The sequence below is a fragment of the Pleurodeles waltl genome, chromosome 10 (assembly GCF_031143425.1).
Source record: "Pleurodeles waltl isolate 20211129_DDA chromosome 10, aPleWal1.hap1.20221129, whole genome shotgun sequence".
Lineage (NCBI taxonomy): Eukaryota > Metazoa > Chordata > Amphibia > Caudata > Salamandridae > Pleurodeles > Pleurodeles waltl.
Window position 1 is genome coordinate 572249239 of NC_090449.1, and position 15707 is coordinate 572264945.

General features: G+C 39.8%; 1 protein-coding gene across 1 annotated transcript; it reads right to left on the reverse strand.

Annotated features, from left to right (window-relative positions):
- Window positions 1-5232: 5232 nt before the first annotated feature.
- Window positions 5233-15221, reverse strand: HIGD1A (HIG1 hypoxia inducible domain family member 1A). Its single transcript, XM_069211022.1, has 4 exons — window positions 14682-15221; window positions 8464-8571; window positions 6998-7132; window positions 5233-5865 (listed from the first exon to the last, which is right to left on the reverse strand). The coding sequence occupies exons 2-4, from the start codon at window positions 8564-8566 to the stop codon at window positions 5816-5818; spliced, it is 288 nt and encodes a 95-aa protein (XP_069067123.1). The 5' UTR covers window positions 8567-8571; window positions 14682-15221; the 3' UTR covers window positions 5233-5815.
- Between the last annotated feature and the right edge of the window lie 486 nt (window positions 15222-15707).

A 15707-nucleotide genomic window follows, 5' to 3' on the forward strand; every position in this document is an offset into this window, starting at 1 on the left:
TAAACACTGAGGTTCTGGTTAGCAGAGCCTCAGTGATACAGTTAGGCACCACACATGGAACACATACAGGGCACACTTTATGAGCGCTGGGATCCTGGCTAGCAGGATCCCAGTCACACAGGCAAAGACAAACATACATACAAGTAAAAATGGGGGTAACATGCCAGGCAAGATGGTACTTTCCTACAGAAGGGTAAGCCAATAATCTGTATCTCTGCAAAAACTGCATTCATAGAACAAAACTTGGCAGGCACCAGGTTTTGGGACTTTCATTATAGTTCTGGACACCGCGTCTACTGCCTCATAAAACATTCAGACCAGAGAAGGAAATATGTTTAACCAACAGATTATATAAAATCTATTTGGACAACCCGGCTCTCTTCATCTATATGTTAGATGATTGTAACAGGACAAATACTTGTAAAAATGAAAAGCATGCAGATGAAAATCTGAAAAAAGTGAGTTAAAAAAATACAATAAACTCTACTGGAATCCACAATGTTTACATAATAGAAACAGTTTATATCAGTGTACCCATCAGGACTGCTTCAGTTTAGGAGAGTTAACACACCTTAAAGAATGCTGCCTCACAGCGCAGCAACAGTACACCTGCTCCAACAGCATCTTCTGTCACTCGTTGGTTGCATACTTGCCTTTAACTCTGTACAGCACACCACACACCGATTTGTAATTAACCCAAGGAATGAAAATAAACACTTTGTGTCGCCCACATTTCTGCAGATAACACCAAATGCAGTAAACGTTTTTACTTTCAAATTGCACTTTGCGGTCATAAAAATAAAGAATCAAAGTTATTTTGCTTATTGCGTAGACACCCAGCGATCAGTTTATCGCCCCGTGGACACATTGTGTAAGAGGGCCGCTCTTCAATCCTCCAGTATAACACTGGTGCCAGTAGTGAAGAGTGGCATGGAAGGGTATTGCTTAGCTCTTAACACCCAAGTGGCATGTCTTCATTAGTGCTCAGCAGTGCTTTAAACGGGCCGCTACTGAGTACCGACGATTTTTTATTTTGACAGGGAGAATACCTGCACGTAAGAAAAAAGTAACACTTTTTATTGGAGAGTACCTGCACTTCTCAGAAACAAGCAGGTACTCTGATACAGAGTACCTGCACTTTTATTTTTCCATTTCAAGCACTGGTGCTCAGAGTACTTGAACTCAGTGCTTGAGTGAGGAGCATCGGTTGGAAAAGCAGAAGCTTAATTGTCAATGAGTAGCATCTACCCTATCCATAGTCTTGGGTCCCGTTAGACTGCCTTTGCGACCCCTGGCCTCAGAGAGAGGCAAAGTCAGTGCCTGGAACACAGTGGCAGCTCATATTTATAAAATTGATTTTAAATGTATGTTGTGTGCGTGTTTGCAGGTGGGTGTGTGTAGATGTGAGTCTGTGTGTGTGTTTAAGCACGTGTGAGAGTGACATTTGAGGACTAAGAGCGTGTGATGGGCGTGCGACGTCACTTCCGCTACTCCTGACATTTTGGTGAATTGACGTTAACAAGGATGGTGTACACGTGCCCTTTGTGTACCAAATGTCATCTGGTGAACAGTGGTGTTGTCAAGATCCTAAATGAGGCTTTTGTGGCATGCACTGAGATATCCTGGCAGGGGCCAATGGGGACGGAAAAGAGTTAAGTCGCTGGATATTCACAGAAGATACTGTTGGGAGTGGAGCATCAACAGGAGCGCTGTTTGTTATCGCCAGCCAGTAGATCGTATTCCAACATAGACCCAGCATTGTTTTGCATTAAAGAAAGTTACGAGATTACACCAGTGGCCAGTGCCTTATGAATGAATACACGGCAACTGAAACACTTGGTAAATAAGCTTTGTGCACCGTTTTATTCTAATACCCATCCAACAGTTTTCCTTTATTCGCAGTAAAGCACGCTATGCCAAAGCCTGCGTGCTTTACTTGCAGTTGCTTATTAATATCGAAAGTAATTTCTCTGGGAAGTGGCCATCCGTACAGGCTAAAGCATTTGCTATACTGTTTTCGGCGAATGTTCTAATTCGGGAACAATTGTTTATGTTTCATGCTAGCATTGTTAAACCGAGGAGATCATGAAAAAAAAGTCTGTGCTTAGTTTGTTGCAGAGTCCCGTTAAGGAAGAAGTAGGAAATCAGTCACCAGTTGAAGGGTAAAAAAAAGGCTGTCAGCATTGCAAAATCAGTTAAAATACAGTGTTTAAAGTTCTGTGGAACTAACATTTTGGACAAAGATTTTTTTTTTATTTAAGTGCGTTCCTGTATTTAAATTAAGTGAGTTGGACCACGTTCACTTTTTTATACCACTGAGCTGTGGTAGAGGCAAGGTAAAATTATCATAGAGCACAGCAAATGACTCCGACAACCCCCGAGTCCTGGAACTCCTTGGTGCTGACATTGAGGAATCTGCAAAACTTTATGAAACATCCTATAGAGTTTTTAGTATTAACAACAAAAGTAAATTAGCAGCCACATCCTCTCCCCCTTCCATCCGCCATGCTGTACTCAGCACTGACCCAATTGCACCTGTTTGCCAAGAAAAGCACACACAGGTATACGTGGAAGAAACCTCACCTCAAGCCTGTCAACTGGCACCCTCCTTTTTGACTAGCAATACTCCAGGCCAGTGTGAGCTGCATCGTGCAGGCCCGAGTCCAGAAACCCAACCAAAAAAACAACAAAACATTTTTTTTAAATTTCTGTGAATATCACATACTATTGTGAACTGCTTTGTTTAGTCCATACTCTTATGTTCCCAATTGTTGTACTTTGTTTCTGTCCTACGTTTCTACGGGCTAAACAATGCCCAGGTATATGAACAAACTGGGTTTGTTTGCCGAGATCACCCATAAGGCTATTTTACAAAAAATTCATGGCCAGCCAAACTACCGTGGAAAAAAAAAAAACTCTGAAGCCACCCCACCCGCTCAGGATATTAGGAAATTGCCAAATGGCACGAAATTGTATAGCATCTTCATCGCAGCACCCACGACATTGGCTTATGGCTTGCGCTTACACTCCAGGGAAATGTACACTATAATAATTTAATCTGGAGTAGTCTGACACTAGCGTTTTGTGTCATCTCCGTGAGCCGCTTTAATGACTGCTGCCAATTAGAATCCTCTCGAGCTCCCAAAACCTTTTCCATCAGTTTCAACGTTACCCTAAGCACTCTTGATTGTCCAATTATGTTTAATGTATCACAGAAATGACCCCTTTGTTGAGCTCGAATCTGGCAGCCCAAGTACCGATTGTAGCTTTTTGATAAAGCAGTACGTCTTTTGATGATTCATTTAGGTTTCATTTTTAGGAGGTTACAAATATTTAAGGAATCAACTTAGTGTAGAGGATAGAAAAGTGATTTTCATACTTTGTTTCTGTATTCCTTTGGCGCGGTTTACAATAACACATGCAGTTAAGCCGTTACTCTGAATTCTTATTTACATTACTGTAGAATCTTACCTGTTGCAGTGTCCAACTTCAGTGGTGACACCGAGCACCTTCAGTTATAGCCCCATTGGCAAAAGAACTAGAAGCAAGATCCACGTTCATTACTGCCAGTTGTCTTGAAATTACTTGCTACAATTTAGTGAGCACCTCTTTTTTTTAACTGATGAGCACTGCATCCATCTTTCATTTAAAAGAAGCCCATAGTGACCGGAAAACCAGCTGCAAATATGCCATAAGTTGCCATATCTATTATGCCCTACGATCCATTCGCAATTGGGACCATGGGCAAGTCTGCCACAGAGAGCACATGAGAAATGTCCAAACAGGCCTCGAAAAAATCTACTTGACCACTCGCTATGGTGAGTGAGATTTTATCAGGTTTAGCGATTTTTACTACTGGTCCTTTCTGGCGAGTGAACTTGAGCTGGAAAGGAACAGGTGTTCTGTCCATTCAGAAACGAATAAGCAATAAATCTTTAAATCTGGTTTTATCCTGAAACATTTCTTGTCTGTTCAAGGATAAGAGGACACATGTCAGTTTGTCTTCTTACTAAGTGCTGCTTGTCTTATCCTGAAAAATTGTGTTTACTTTTTTTCTCTTATTGCAGTTAGACTATTTTGTGAAGTGAGCGTTCTGATACTCGTGAAACAAAAGGCTTTCGGGTGCCATTTTTTTTTTATAACATAACATTTAAATAGCTTGTAAATAAAATAGTGCAAAAACTTCAAAATATCTCAGGAATTACAAATGCACTTTCTGTGATTCAGAAGTGTAAAGCAACAATTTAAAGAGAAATAAAACAAATCATAACACTTTACTTGGTGATGTCCAAATGACAAATATTTACAGAAACTAGATTTCCAAACATTACTGTTCGTAAACAATATAGTTTTATCAGTAAAACTGCATTTCACTTGGAAATTTTGTGGCTATTTCAATGTAAAGTGTGCAGACTGGAAATGGCAGCACACTACAACTTCATGCTTTAGTTACATATTCATTAAAAGGGATAGTTTTGAACCATGATTAGAGAAACAATCTTGCCTCGCCCCGTTGGAAATGCTGTTAATGAACCAGGGCCACTGGAATTATGCAGAAGTAGAGGTCTAAATTATGTGGCAAGAAAAGGGAATTTTGCAGCACATTTTGCAATTATATTACTTCGTTATTTTGTAATTCTAAAACTTGGTAACACAACTGGGCATTGTGTGCACCAATTAGTACCAATTTAACACCCAAATATAGCAATTAGCAACAGAAAGATGAGCTGTTCAGCTTTGCAAGGGCCTTTCACTGTGCAGCAAGACAGTAACTTTTGAACAGTTTGAACTAGAAACCTTTTTTTTTTTATCTGTAGATTAGTCAGCAGATATTGGTTTGTGTGACAAATCTATCATTATGTAAAAATCGCAGCAGCCACACAATCGCATAATTCCAGTGGCCATAACTAAGATTAAAGTCAAGGGTTAAGTGTATCCTATATGCGGCTAGATTTGCATCTGGAACAAACATTTAGTCTATTAAACCGTAGTTTTTTTGTACGGCAGACGTGTTGCACTAACATATTTAAAAGTACCATCATATGTGATAAAAAAGAAAATGGAGGCTTGGTGAATTAAAATATTTGCCCACATTACATAATTTGAAACCAGTTTACGGGTCAACAGCATTACAGTTAGGTCGATTATATTATCTATGTTACTAGACCTGCCGGTCTACTAGCATTTGAAGGATTTTATGAGGCCTTCCAAAAATAAAACATCCATTTCTAGTACTGGTGAAAAGGTTTTATTTTATAAATATACCCTATGGAAAAGTGCAAACCGGCGTTTATGGAATGTAATTCAATTTTCTGAATAGGGACCAAGCAAGTGTTACAAAAAGCTAGACATTAAATAATAATAATTTAATTGACTGGATTCCTATTAAAAAAATATATCTACTCGCTTTTCCACGGCAAATGCAATATACTCGGTTTAAGAGAATTCCTGTTTGTTACAAGATGTGCAACACAACAGCCTACAATTTAGCCACCAAAAGATATTTAAGAAGGATCATAATGCCAGAGCAAATACGTAAGTATGACTTCACAAAGTGAGTGAAGGAGTTGTGAGAGAAATACAGTAGGCCACAAAGACACAAACGCCATGTTTTAAAACAAAAAAATTACATTAGATTTACAATCCTAACTAGAACTGGAAACACTTTTTAGTGAAGGCACACAAAACAAAAGTAGTTTCCATGTTAACAGTAAAATCACTATTACGTTAAGGTTGTGAAAGACAGGTCGCCTCAGTGTGAGGTCTAACACTATGGTGTGACATCAGTCAGCAATAATTTCCTCAGGCGATGAATCTACTCCTTAGGCTTAGCCCAGTATTCCCGGTACATGGAGTAGAGAACACCTGGAAAGAAGAAGAAAATAAATGAGCATAAGCTGTAAGACAATTTAAGTACATCCCATTGTATTGTTTTAAAAGCGGTGCCAACTTTAAGCTGTGGAAACGACAGATAATCTCAAACAGAAAATGTACTTTATTAGTCTATCCAAAGCCCGCAATAAGATACACATTTAAAGAAAGCACACAGTTTGCAACAATTACCCTTGGCTCGTGAGACATTGGTTTAAAAATAATTAAAAATATATATATTTTAAATTGGTGTCGATTCTCTGATGACATTCTACCTAGCAAGAGCTGTTTAAATTATAAGCGAGGGGCTCTACTGCAGCGGTGTTGAATTTTGGGCCAAAAGAACTGCAGCCATGCAGGATGTTCACGCTATACCTCAAGCGATAATTTACATACAGTACATATAATGGAGAGCAATTATATAGCTATTGGTTTTCCAGAAAATATTTCATGGTGACGTCAAAAACCCAAGCACTACATGATTAGTTTTGCAGTAGTCTCATAAAATCCTGCAAGAAGCTAACGTTATATTGCATGTCACCTTAATACCACGTGCACCAGATCTGGTTAGGGACAGAGTGTATTATGTATCATTGTTTGCAGAATAATCAATAAAATGCAAAATAGTCTAACGCTGTTCATATTTTTAAATAATGTGTATGTCTCTTTTCTCTGCTTTGATGCAAACTCTTCAGAGAATAATAAGCAACTATGATGAAAGCTGGTAATAGGCAGTCACTACGGAAGCAAAGCCAGGATGCAGGCAAACTACATGACAAGTTCTTCTGCTTTAGAGACTCCCCTACCTAAAAGGGTTTCCAGACAGGAGAGAAACGGCAACACACCACAGCTGAATTTATACAGTTTGGCACAAAGGTTTCATCTTCGTTCAGTGCAAATCTCACTACCCGTGCATGTAAGTGGAACTGGGCACACGTGATGCCAGGAAATTCTAATAGCCAAGGAGCACCCACATTTCTAGGTGCCTATCCAAACAAACATTTACTGGACATAAAACTAAATGGAGTTGCAGGACCATATTTAAAAGTCAAGAACAAAACTGCTGCTCTCCCCAAATGTTACCTAAGTAAATAAGAACCGTGATGCTACATTCACAAATACCTACCGCATGTCATTGCTCCCACAACAAAGCCCTGGGCTCCCACACGCATATGAATCAGGTGGACAGACATTTTAGTATTCCCTCGGCTCTTCAATTTATACAGGCCAAAGGCTACAACTGCAGCGAATCCGGCCATCCCTAAAAAAAGAAGTTGGAAGAAAAAAAAAGACCATAAGTTCCCTACCTTATCATAATCTAGAGTAAACTGTAAGTGGGTAGGGTGGATTGGAGCTATTCTGCCATAAGGTTGTATCTTTAGTTGGAGCTAAAAACACATTTAGTATGTAAAAGCTACAAATCTAATGAAGTAATGACATTTTGGGCTCTCTCAGCTCACATTTAAATAGTTCCACTGTTGAAGAAAACAACTGTTTGCTTCATCACTTTCCACTAATGATGACCAGATAACTGCTTATAAACCACAATTGTTTTACAGATCTTTTTCAACACATCCCTTCCATCTGGGATCATCTATCAGACAGACACCTTTGTTAAACATCCGATGCAAAGCCTTAACGAGTCAAACAAGAGTCAGTACTGCTGATAAAGAGCTCAACCTTATCAAGGGAGGCTACGCGTGCTAATCGGTACATGATGTGCTAACAGGGAGAACATTAAACAGGACTGCTCTGCATCGCTCACCGCAGCACTCCCAAATCTGTGCTCGCAAAATGGTGAGCAACTGGTTACTATAACCACTGATTAGGATAAGTAGTCAATGGCAAAATAAATGTATAGTGCATTATGCATCAACTGTCTTAGGAGAAACCATATAGACTTTCTCTTATGGTGGAGCGACCTTCGTCTGACCCTCTTAATTTGGCAAGTAGTTATAACAAGTAGTCAAAAATATGTTTTTTTTTTTATTCTTGGGTACAATTTAAATCCACCAGTAAACCATGCATAGCTTTTCTATATATAGGAGCATGAAGTACCCCTCCCCAAAGTAAGTGTTTTCATTTAGAAACACTGCAACAATGCACCATTGAAAACGGCAATGCAAGGTTTCGTAACTCACTCCTTATTCAGTAATGCAATTGTGTAAAAAGGAAGGGTAAATAATTGCTCATAAAAAGATTATGAAATTGTTTGAAGCTTTTCTACAGCTGCCCTAACAAGGAAGTGCATTTACCATTACATCGTTAAAAAAACCTTCCGTATTATTTCTGTACATGCAACTTTGAAAATAAGTGGGTTGAATTTGCACAGTGATACGTTGCATTATCCTTCACTGTATGTAATATGGGGATTTCTTCCTCTTGCATCAAACTGGAGTTTTTCCTTGGTGCATGCTGTTCAGTGTTCTCAGTTCAAGACATGTACACATGATTCACAGCACCTTTACTGAACTGTAAGCGTGTCCAAGGGACTAAAGGTGTAAGTATTTCCACCCTCACGAGTGAAAACCATTTCTTCTGGTGAGGTTCAGCATTTTGAAACGGAAGGGAGAAACAGAAACTAAAACTTACCAATTGGAACAAACGGAGACTCTTTGGATTTTCTCATGAATTTTGATGTTTGGGAGTCGGCTTCTTCATAGGTGGGAAGAACACTCTCTGTGGTCGATGTCATCTTGGCTGCATGGAGAGGTTGCAAAGGGATTTAGTCACAAAAATACAAATTTAGCTAGGTTGTCAGGAACCACTAAAAACTAGGATATTTCATTCTTGTGTTGCTTGATTTGATATGGGTGCTAAGGTAATTTATGAAAGTCCATTTCCCGACCAATAATTTACAACATGCTTATATTATAACCTAGAAAAACTCGCCAACTGAACAATTTTTAAACACTATTAGCCTTTACTACATCTTCCCAGATATATGTTTGTAACTTTTTTGAGTTCCTGATTCACACATTGGCGTGTAACAGACGTCACACACATTTTATTCTTTGAAATGACAAGGAGACCTGTACAGCTCTGAAAGCAGCTACACTGAAGGAGGTTTTACATTTTTAATGAAAATTTCTCTTTAGATCCTGCTTTTCCAACAAGGAGCTTGTGAGCTACGGGGAGCTCTCCAGCTACCTGCAAATAGCTCTCCTGTGTACAGCCCAGGTAATAAATTAGAAGTTTTTGATTAGTTTAATTAATCTATGTATATCGAAGTGTGTATTCAAAATGAAAATGTGCCTTTTCAGAAGTCATAGGGTGATGTTTGGAGAAAAAAAAAGGTTGAATTTTAAAATATATTCAAATCTGATACTTCATGCAGCATTAGGGGAATGTATTACTAATATGATTAACTTGGTGCTGGGTGCATTGCTGCCATGGCTCTTATGTTTTACCCACACATATTCAGACATTCGAAATTGACAAAGCATTTTCTTACATTATTGCTCGAAACCCTGCCTTATGCACTGAAGTGCCAACGGCTAGTAATCTTGCATATGGTCACTATGTGATGTCGTCTGATTTTGTAACTATTAAAACTCTAATGCTATTGGTATATCTTATTGATTTTCATTTAACCTAAGGAACTCTTATTACAGATAATGTTGGATACCCCTGCTTCGGCTGATATTTGGTGATTTTGTTTAAAAAAAAAAAAGGGGGAGGGGGGTAGTTTGGCCTCACTATTTATGGATACTATATAATCAAATATATATCACTATGCAGATGGTGATGGAAGGACGTCATCTTACCAAGAGTAAACAGGGTTCTCTGCAAAAAATAAAATTGGCATCAAATAAAACAAAACAACATTGCCCAAATTTATTTATACCCTCCACCTGCCCTTTCCCATCGACTAGAGATAGTGAGTTATGGGTGGCGACATGGTGCTGATCTTCACTACCTTTTTTAATCTACATGGCTTTTTAGAATTTGCTTTGGTTATAGGGTTGTCATCCTTGCCAAGTTGTATTTTTGTCTTCTCCATTTGGCTGTTAACCCAGGCGAATAAAAAGGTAACATATTTGTTTTTCAACTGAGTAGCATGGCAAGAGGTGTTCTTGGAATCTTGGACTGGAGTTGTAGGAGGGTACTGAAAATGTGTGGATATATGCAAAGACATCTAACATGATGAAGCGAAATAAGATATTGAAAGCCCCATTGTTGTTTTCCTCAGTTATCAACCATATGTTGTTTGGAAAGTAAATAAACATAGGCAGGCAGCTGCTAAACATAAAAATGAGTAAACATGTTTTGAATACAATTTTCTTAGAAGCCATTTGATATTTCAGTCTGAAGAAGGAATATTATGGGCATGTTGGAACATCTAGATGAAAGGCATAGAACTGCTGAAATAAATTGTTAGTGTTACAGCACACTAACATTTTATCACGCCTTCCTTTTAGAGGAACCAGAAATATGCTGTTTTCTCATCTAAACCTGGGTGGAATTTATCTTGCAGGGAGAAACTGCAGGTCTCTTTCCCAAGCTACCCCATCGTCTAGCCTCACCCTTTTCTTTCAGTGGATGGTGCTCTGCATTGTTTTATAAACAAAAATAAATGAAAAAATAAGTAAACAAACCTGTTTATCTTCCTTACAACTAGTCCCACATGTAGATACTATGGTCTCCCAGAAAATGTATTTCCCCTAAATCAAAAGCACCAACTGCAGCCTGCTCATTCTGCACACCCTGGGCAGGAGCTCCGGTTTAGCCACTCATCTTGCAAATGGCCGGAAAGCCTACATTGTCAGCTAACGTCACTGTGTTACATACACTTCACAAGGACCACCAAGTGCCCCCTAGAGACGGGCCTATACAACCTAATGTAAACTAGATCCATTGCTAAGAAGGCACATAAAACTGTACATAAAAATTAAAATGCGATGGAAGGGAGTCTTCAAGAACCATATATTTTCACTTTGTTTGTAAGGTGGCTGCAACCTCCCCCTACCTATTACTGCTTCTTAAAATGCCCATGTGTACATGCTTCGAACCACCTTTCCACATTTGCATCCTTTCTACAGGTAATTATATAACTCAGGAATTCCTGCAGGTTGAGTTTTAACTTTAGATATAAACAAGTTTGCCAGAGCCAACCATTTTGGCCTCTGCATATAGCTGTCACACAGAACATATACAGAGCACCAGCACAACCATCTCTCTCAAAAACATACAACACTAAAATCATGAGGAGGAAATGTACAACTTTTACTAACACAATGACTTCATGGACTACTGCTCAATGTCATGCTGAGAGGAATAGGTAATGTACTCCAACGATATTGAAGCATGCGCAGATTAGCTCCTTGTGCACACAGGCAAAGATGTGGAGGTGCACTGATTAGAAGCTAGGGTGTGGAGCAGAGGTGGCATGCAGGAATAGGGTAGCAAAGGCATTTTCCATGATCCTCTTCCTCATTTAGCAAAATGGTGTTTTGCTCTGGCTGCACCTGCCTCCAAGATGTAGCAAGACTGGAAGTGGCTGGGAAAGAAGATCGTGTCACACAACCTGTTCAGTGCTGGGCACTTCCTCCTAAAAACAAGGCAAATATTTGGGTGGCAGCCACTTACAGACCCAAGTGGGGAGGCACTAATAGAGAGCCAAGGACCACAAGTCTGTACGTTGTAAGATAATGCTCCTTACTTGTTTATCCAGAAGCTGGAACACATATGAAAAGATTTCTATATCACCTAAATTCTCAACAGAATGAACAACCGATTATTTTGACTTAAGATAAAAGCGATCTCCATTTAATGCACCTTCTCTAACTCCTCCTATCCGTAAAAATGTCTTCAGTATATTTGATAGAACCGAATCTTCACTTTTAAGTATGTCAATTCCAGATCGATGAGAGTTCTCTCTCACAAATGGACCATGCCTACAGTCAGCACTAAAACTGAATAACCATTAAACATCGTACTCTTTTTCTAAGCTGCATAAACTACTTTGTGTAAATACAGCACGGACGAAGTGTTCTCTATCTTGGACTAAAAACACACCAATGTCTGACTCATCAGCTCTTCCTGTGTCGTGACATAAAGGTGACAGCTGTTCTCTGAAAAGAAATCTTGAAAGCACGCACATACGCCTGTTTCAAGACGTCAGGTGATCAACTACAGTTTCATGTTTCAGCGAACAGTCGTGACCTCTCCCCCGGGGAACGCTTTACTCATTTGGCCAAGGAAGGCCAGCGTTGATGCGTTGTGCATGCAATGGACAAAAAACGGTCAAACTACTGAAACCACACACCTCACCCTACCTACCTTGCGCTCCTAGGTGCGTCCACTTATTTAGCCATTTTTTAAGTTGCTCTAAACCTTTACATGAATCCCTATAGGTCAGTGGTTCTTAATCTATGGTCTGGGGACCCCTGGGAGTCCACGACTCCTTAGGAAATTAAATAACAACAGATTAATAAAATGTGTCTAAATTAGGAAGCGATATGTACGAATGCACATGTTAAAACCTGCTGTAAACTGAAAGAACTAAATTAAGTTAGTATCCTCACGTTGATTTGTGGGAGCAGTGTAAGTGCATCAAACAGTATAGTGTGGACGATAGGTGGCCTCAACTGAATTTAGAAAAACTCCAACCTTCCCTTTAAAATGTAGATTTTTTTTTTTAAACATTTGTTTGTGAATTAAATAAAACATTTCATCACTTGTATATTTGATGAGCGCTTGTTGCTGTATTTTTAAAGTATTGTTTTGTGGTTCAAGTTAGTGAAAAAGCTTATTTTAATCTCCTCAGCTACCAGTAATTACTCACTGGGGCGGATCCCTGGATACCAGTAATGATTTGTAGGAGGGTCTCCGGGTTCCAGTAATGATTAAGTGGGGGTCCACAAAAATCAAAAAGTGAAGAACTGCTGCTCTAGGCGATCGTTGATCACAACTGTGAAACAACCAATGGCCGATGGATCAGAAGTGATTTATGGAGGGAGATCTCATCTTATCTCCTGATTTAGGGAGAGGCCTGTGCTTGTTCCACATGTATGCTCCAGAGAGCCGTCATTTTTTTTTTTGTTAACTTGCCATAGGTTGCTTATGGTGTCACATGGGGATAAGGGGTAGTTGAGAGTATACGGCATTGGACAGGCTATGAATTTGCCATTTTGTACTTCATATGTGCTATTAAGAGGGGTCTAAAATGATAACAGTCCAATCAAATGGCTAGTCGTGTTCCAAATTTCTAGACTATGTGCCGTCTGCATAAATGATTAGGCAACCTTGTACTGGCAAAGATGCGTTGCTGAATTAGGGGATCTGCTTTTCCTGAAAGGTCAAGCCTGATAGGCCAGTTATGGATTGAATGCTGGGGCAGAAAGGGGTAACCGTGACAGGTCACTTTAAAGCACAAGGTGAGACCAGTCTCCAGTTACTGGGAAACTGAGGAAGGAACCCCACGCATGCAACTATGCATTTCATAACAATACGTCGATCTAGCCCAGTATGCGTTGGTATTGAATATTTTAGAAAACAGAGTACCGGAAGACGTGCATATATAGCTGGTGTTTTGTATCGTTCAGTTCATGTGTCCAAGCTTCCTCGGGATGACCCCCTTTATCCTGAACTTATATTATCTGCTTTGCTGAGACCAACCCGCTGCTTCCAATATATGCCTGCATTTGAGCATCCACAATGAAGACTTCGGAGAGAGGCCGCCAGGAAGCAGTGCTTTAAATGGGCCGGTACTGTCCGGTACTGAGTACCTGTACTTCTCAAGAAAAACGTAATACTTTTAATTGGGGAGTACCGGCACTTCTCAGAAACAAGCAGGTACTCTGGTACATAGTACCTGCATTTCTATTTTTCCATTGCAAGCACTGCCAGTAAGTATTCTTGAATTTGAATGACAGATGTCGCTGTATGGAGAAGGTAAGAAAACTATGAAAAATATCCACATTTTAAGCAATCAACGGAGACCAAACTGAAACATAAGTAGATAAATTTGCCACAAACGTGTATCTTTATGTATCGCTTTGAAGAATGCGTCCTTGGGGTGCTATTCTACTTTGTGCGGGATTTTGCTACCAGGAAAGCAGGAGCTGCCGGGGACCTTATAAGATGTAGGATAGGGCAGTGCAACCAAAGGTGACCTCAAGGAGGATGCATAATTCAGACCCTCGCTGTCATAGTGACCGTCCAAGCTGCCAATGAGGTGCAGATCCCCTTTATAAGCAGAGGAGAAGAGGCTGGGAGTGAATTCTCCTACGACATTCTGCATTCAGCACATAAAGTTACCAGATGAAGCCAAGTCACAAGAGGCACTTCTTTTCCGTTGCTGTAGTAGGCATTCGTGTAACGTCCTTGGACCGCTAACTCTGCTTTTTGTGTAGAATGTTTTCATTATAGAAAAGCTGAAATGCTCGAGTCCTTTTAAACCGCTTCCGTAAAATATCGCATACCCTAGCTTCAGTCAATAAACTTAAGTGTGCCCGTTTTTTTGTCAAGCAGCCACCTGGTGGGTTTCTCAAAATGTCAACTCGTTGGTGCGTTATAGGCTGTGTAGCCTGGTCCTTTATTAACGTTCTTGAAACCAAGCTGACCTTGGGAATTCCAGGATAAAATGGCATTGCATTTGCTATGATGCGTACAGTATTCTGTCAGCAGCCCTATTTGACAATTTCTGAACAGTCAAGACAGAAGCAACTTGTAACAGGTGATTCTTGCAAGCACTATAAAAAAGTTTAAAACAAATAAATATAGAAATACTACTGCGCATCAATGATATTCAATGGTATTTCGTTACATCAAATAAAACAGTAATTTGAAGTATCAAAATTGCTCACCTGATGGGCTGTTGCTTGGATGTCAGTTCAATGGAACGGAACCACTTCCCAGTGCTGCCTACTGCTTCTGACTTTCCTGCAAAAGGTTTTTCTTCTCAGTGATTACCAGAGTGAAACCTGTTCAATGACGTCAGCAGAGGTGACTCGCTGCACGTACACCTTTCTGAAAGAGGCCCATCTTGTAAAGGCAGTTCTTTCCGTTTATTCTGTGCGAGAAACTGACATACTAGGGTGTGCGTTATGACTGAGCGATGTATTTATAAAGCCCAATGATAATTAGTAGCAAGGTCCTTTATACAATTTGTATAATTCCAACGCAATCCATTTTAAACAACCTGTTGGCTTCTTGAATAAAGTATACCCCATAGTCTCCAAAACGTAAAAGTTATCCCGTATGCTTTCTATAAAAAAATCTTATTTTTTTTTCAATTGAATGCTTTTCTTTTCCCTTTTAATGAATTAAATGACAGTTGCATTCGCGTAAAACACATTCCACTCTAAGATGGCCGCCTCGCGCGTTGTTACGAAGCCGTCGTGCCAGGCTCCCGAAACTAGCCCCTCCCACACATGAACCAGTCCATATCAAATGATTTTCAGTGACGCTTTCTGGTTTCTGGGGCGGATAAAGAGTCCTCTTATTCGTGGTAACTTTCCCTTCTGAAAAGATTAAAACTGGCTAATAGTCGGTAAACTTCATAATGCACAGTGACGGATAAATATACAATTTGTGTCATATTTCCATAGCCTTTCCCACGACTCTCCAGTCTCTCCGTTTCACAATTTCTACTCTTTCCTATATGTTTACTCCTAACTCTCCCGCGTCTCTCATCTGAAACTATCTCGAAGCATGTCTAACCCCGCGACACTTAGTCGGTTTCGCCTTGGCTGGACAGCACAGCGCCTGCAGTAACAATGAGGATTGGAGTAAATACATTTGCCTTTTACATCGATTATGAGCATCGTGATCTGAACAGATGTTTTTTAAGGGAGTCGAAAGGCAGGACACCAAAATTGCCTGTAAGTATA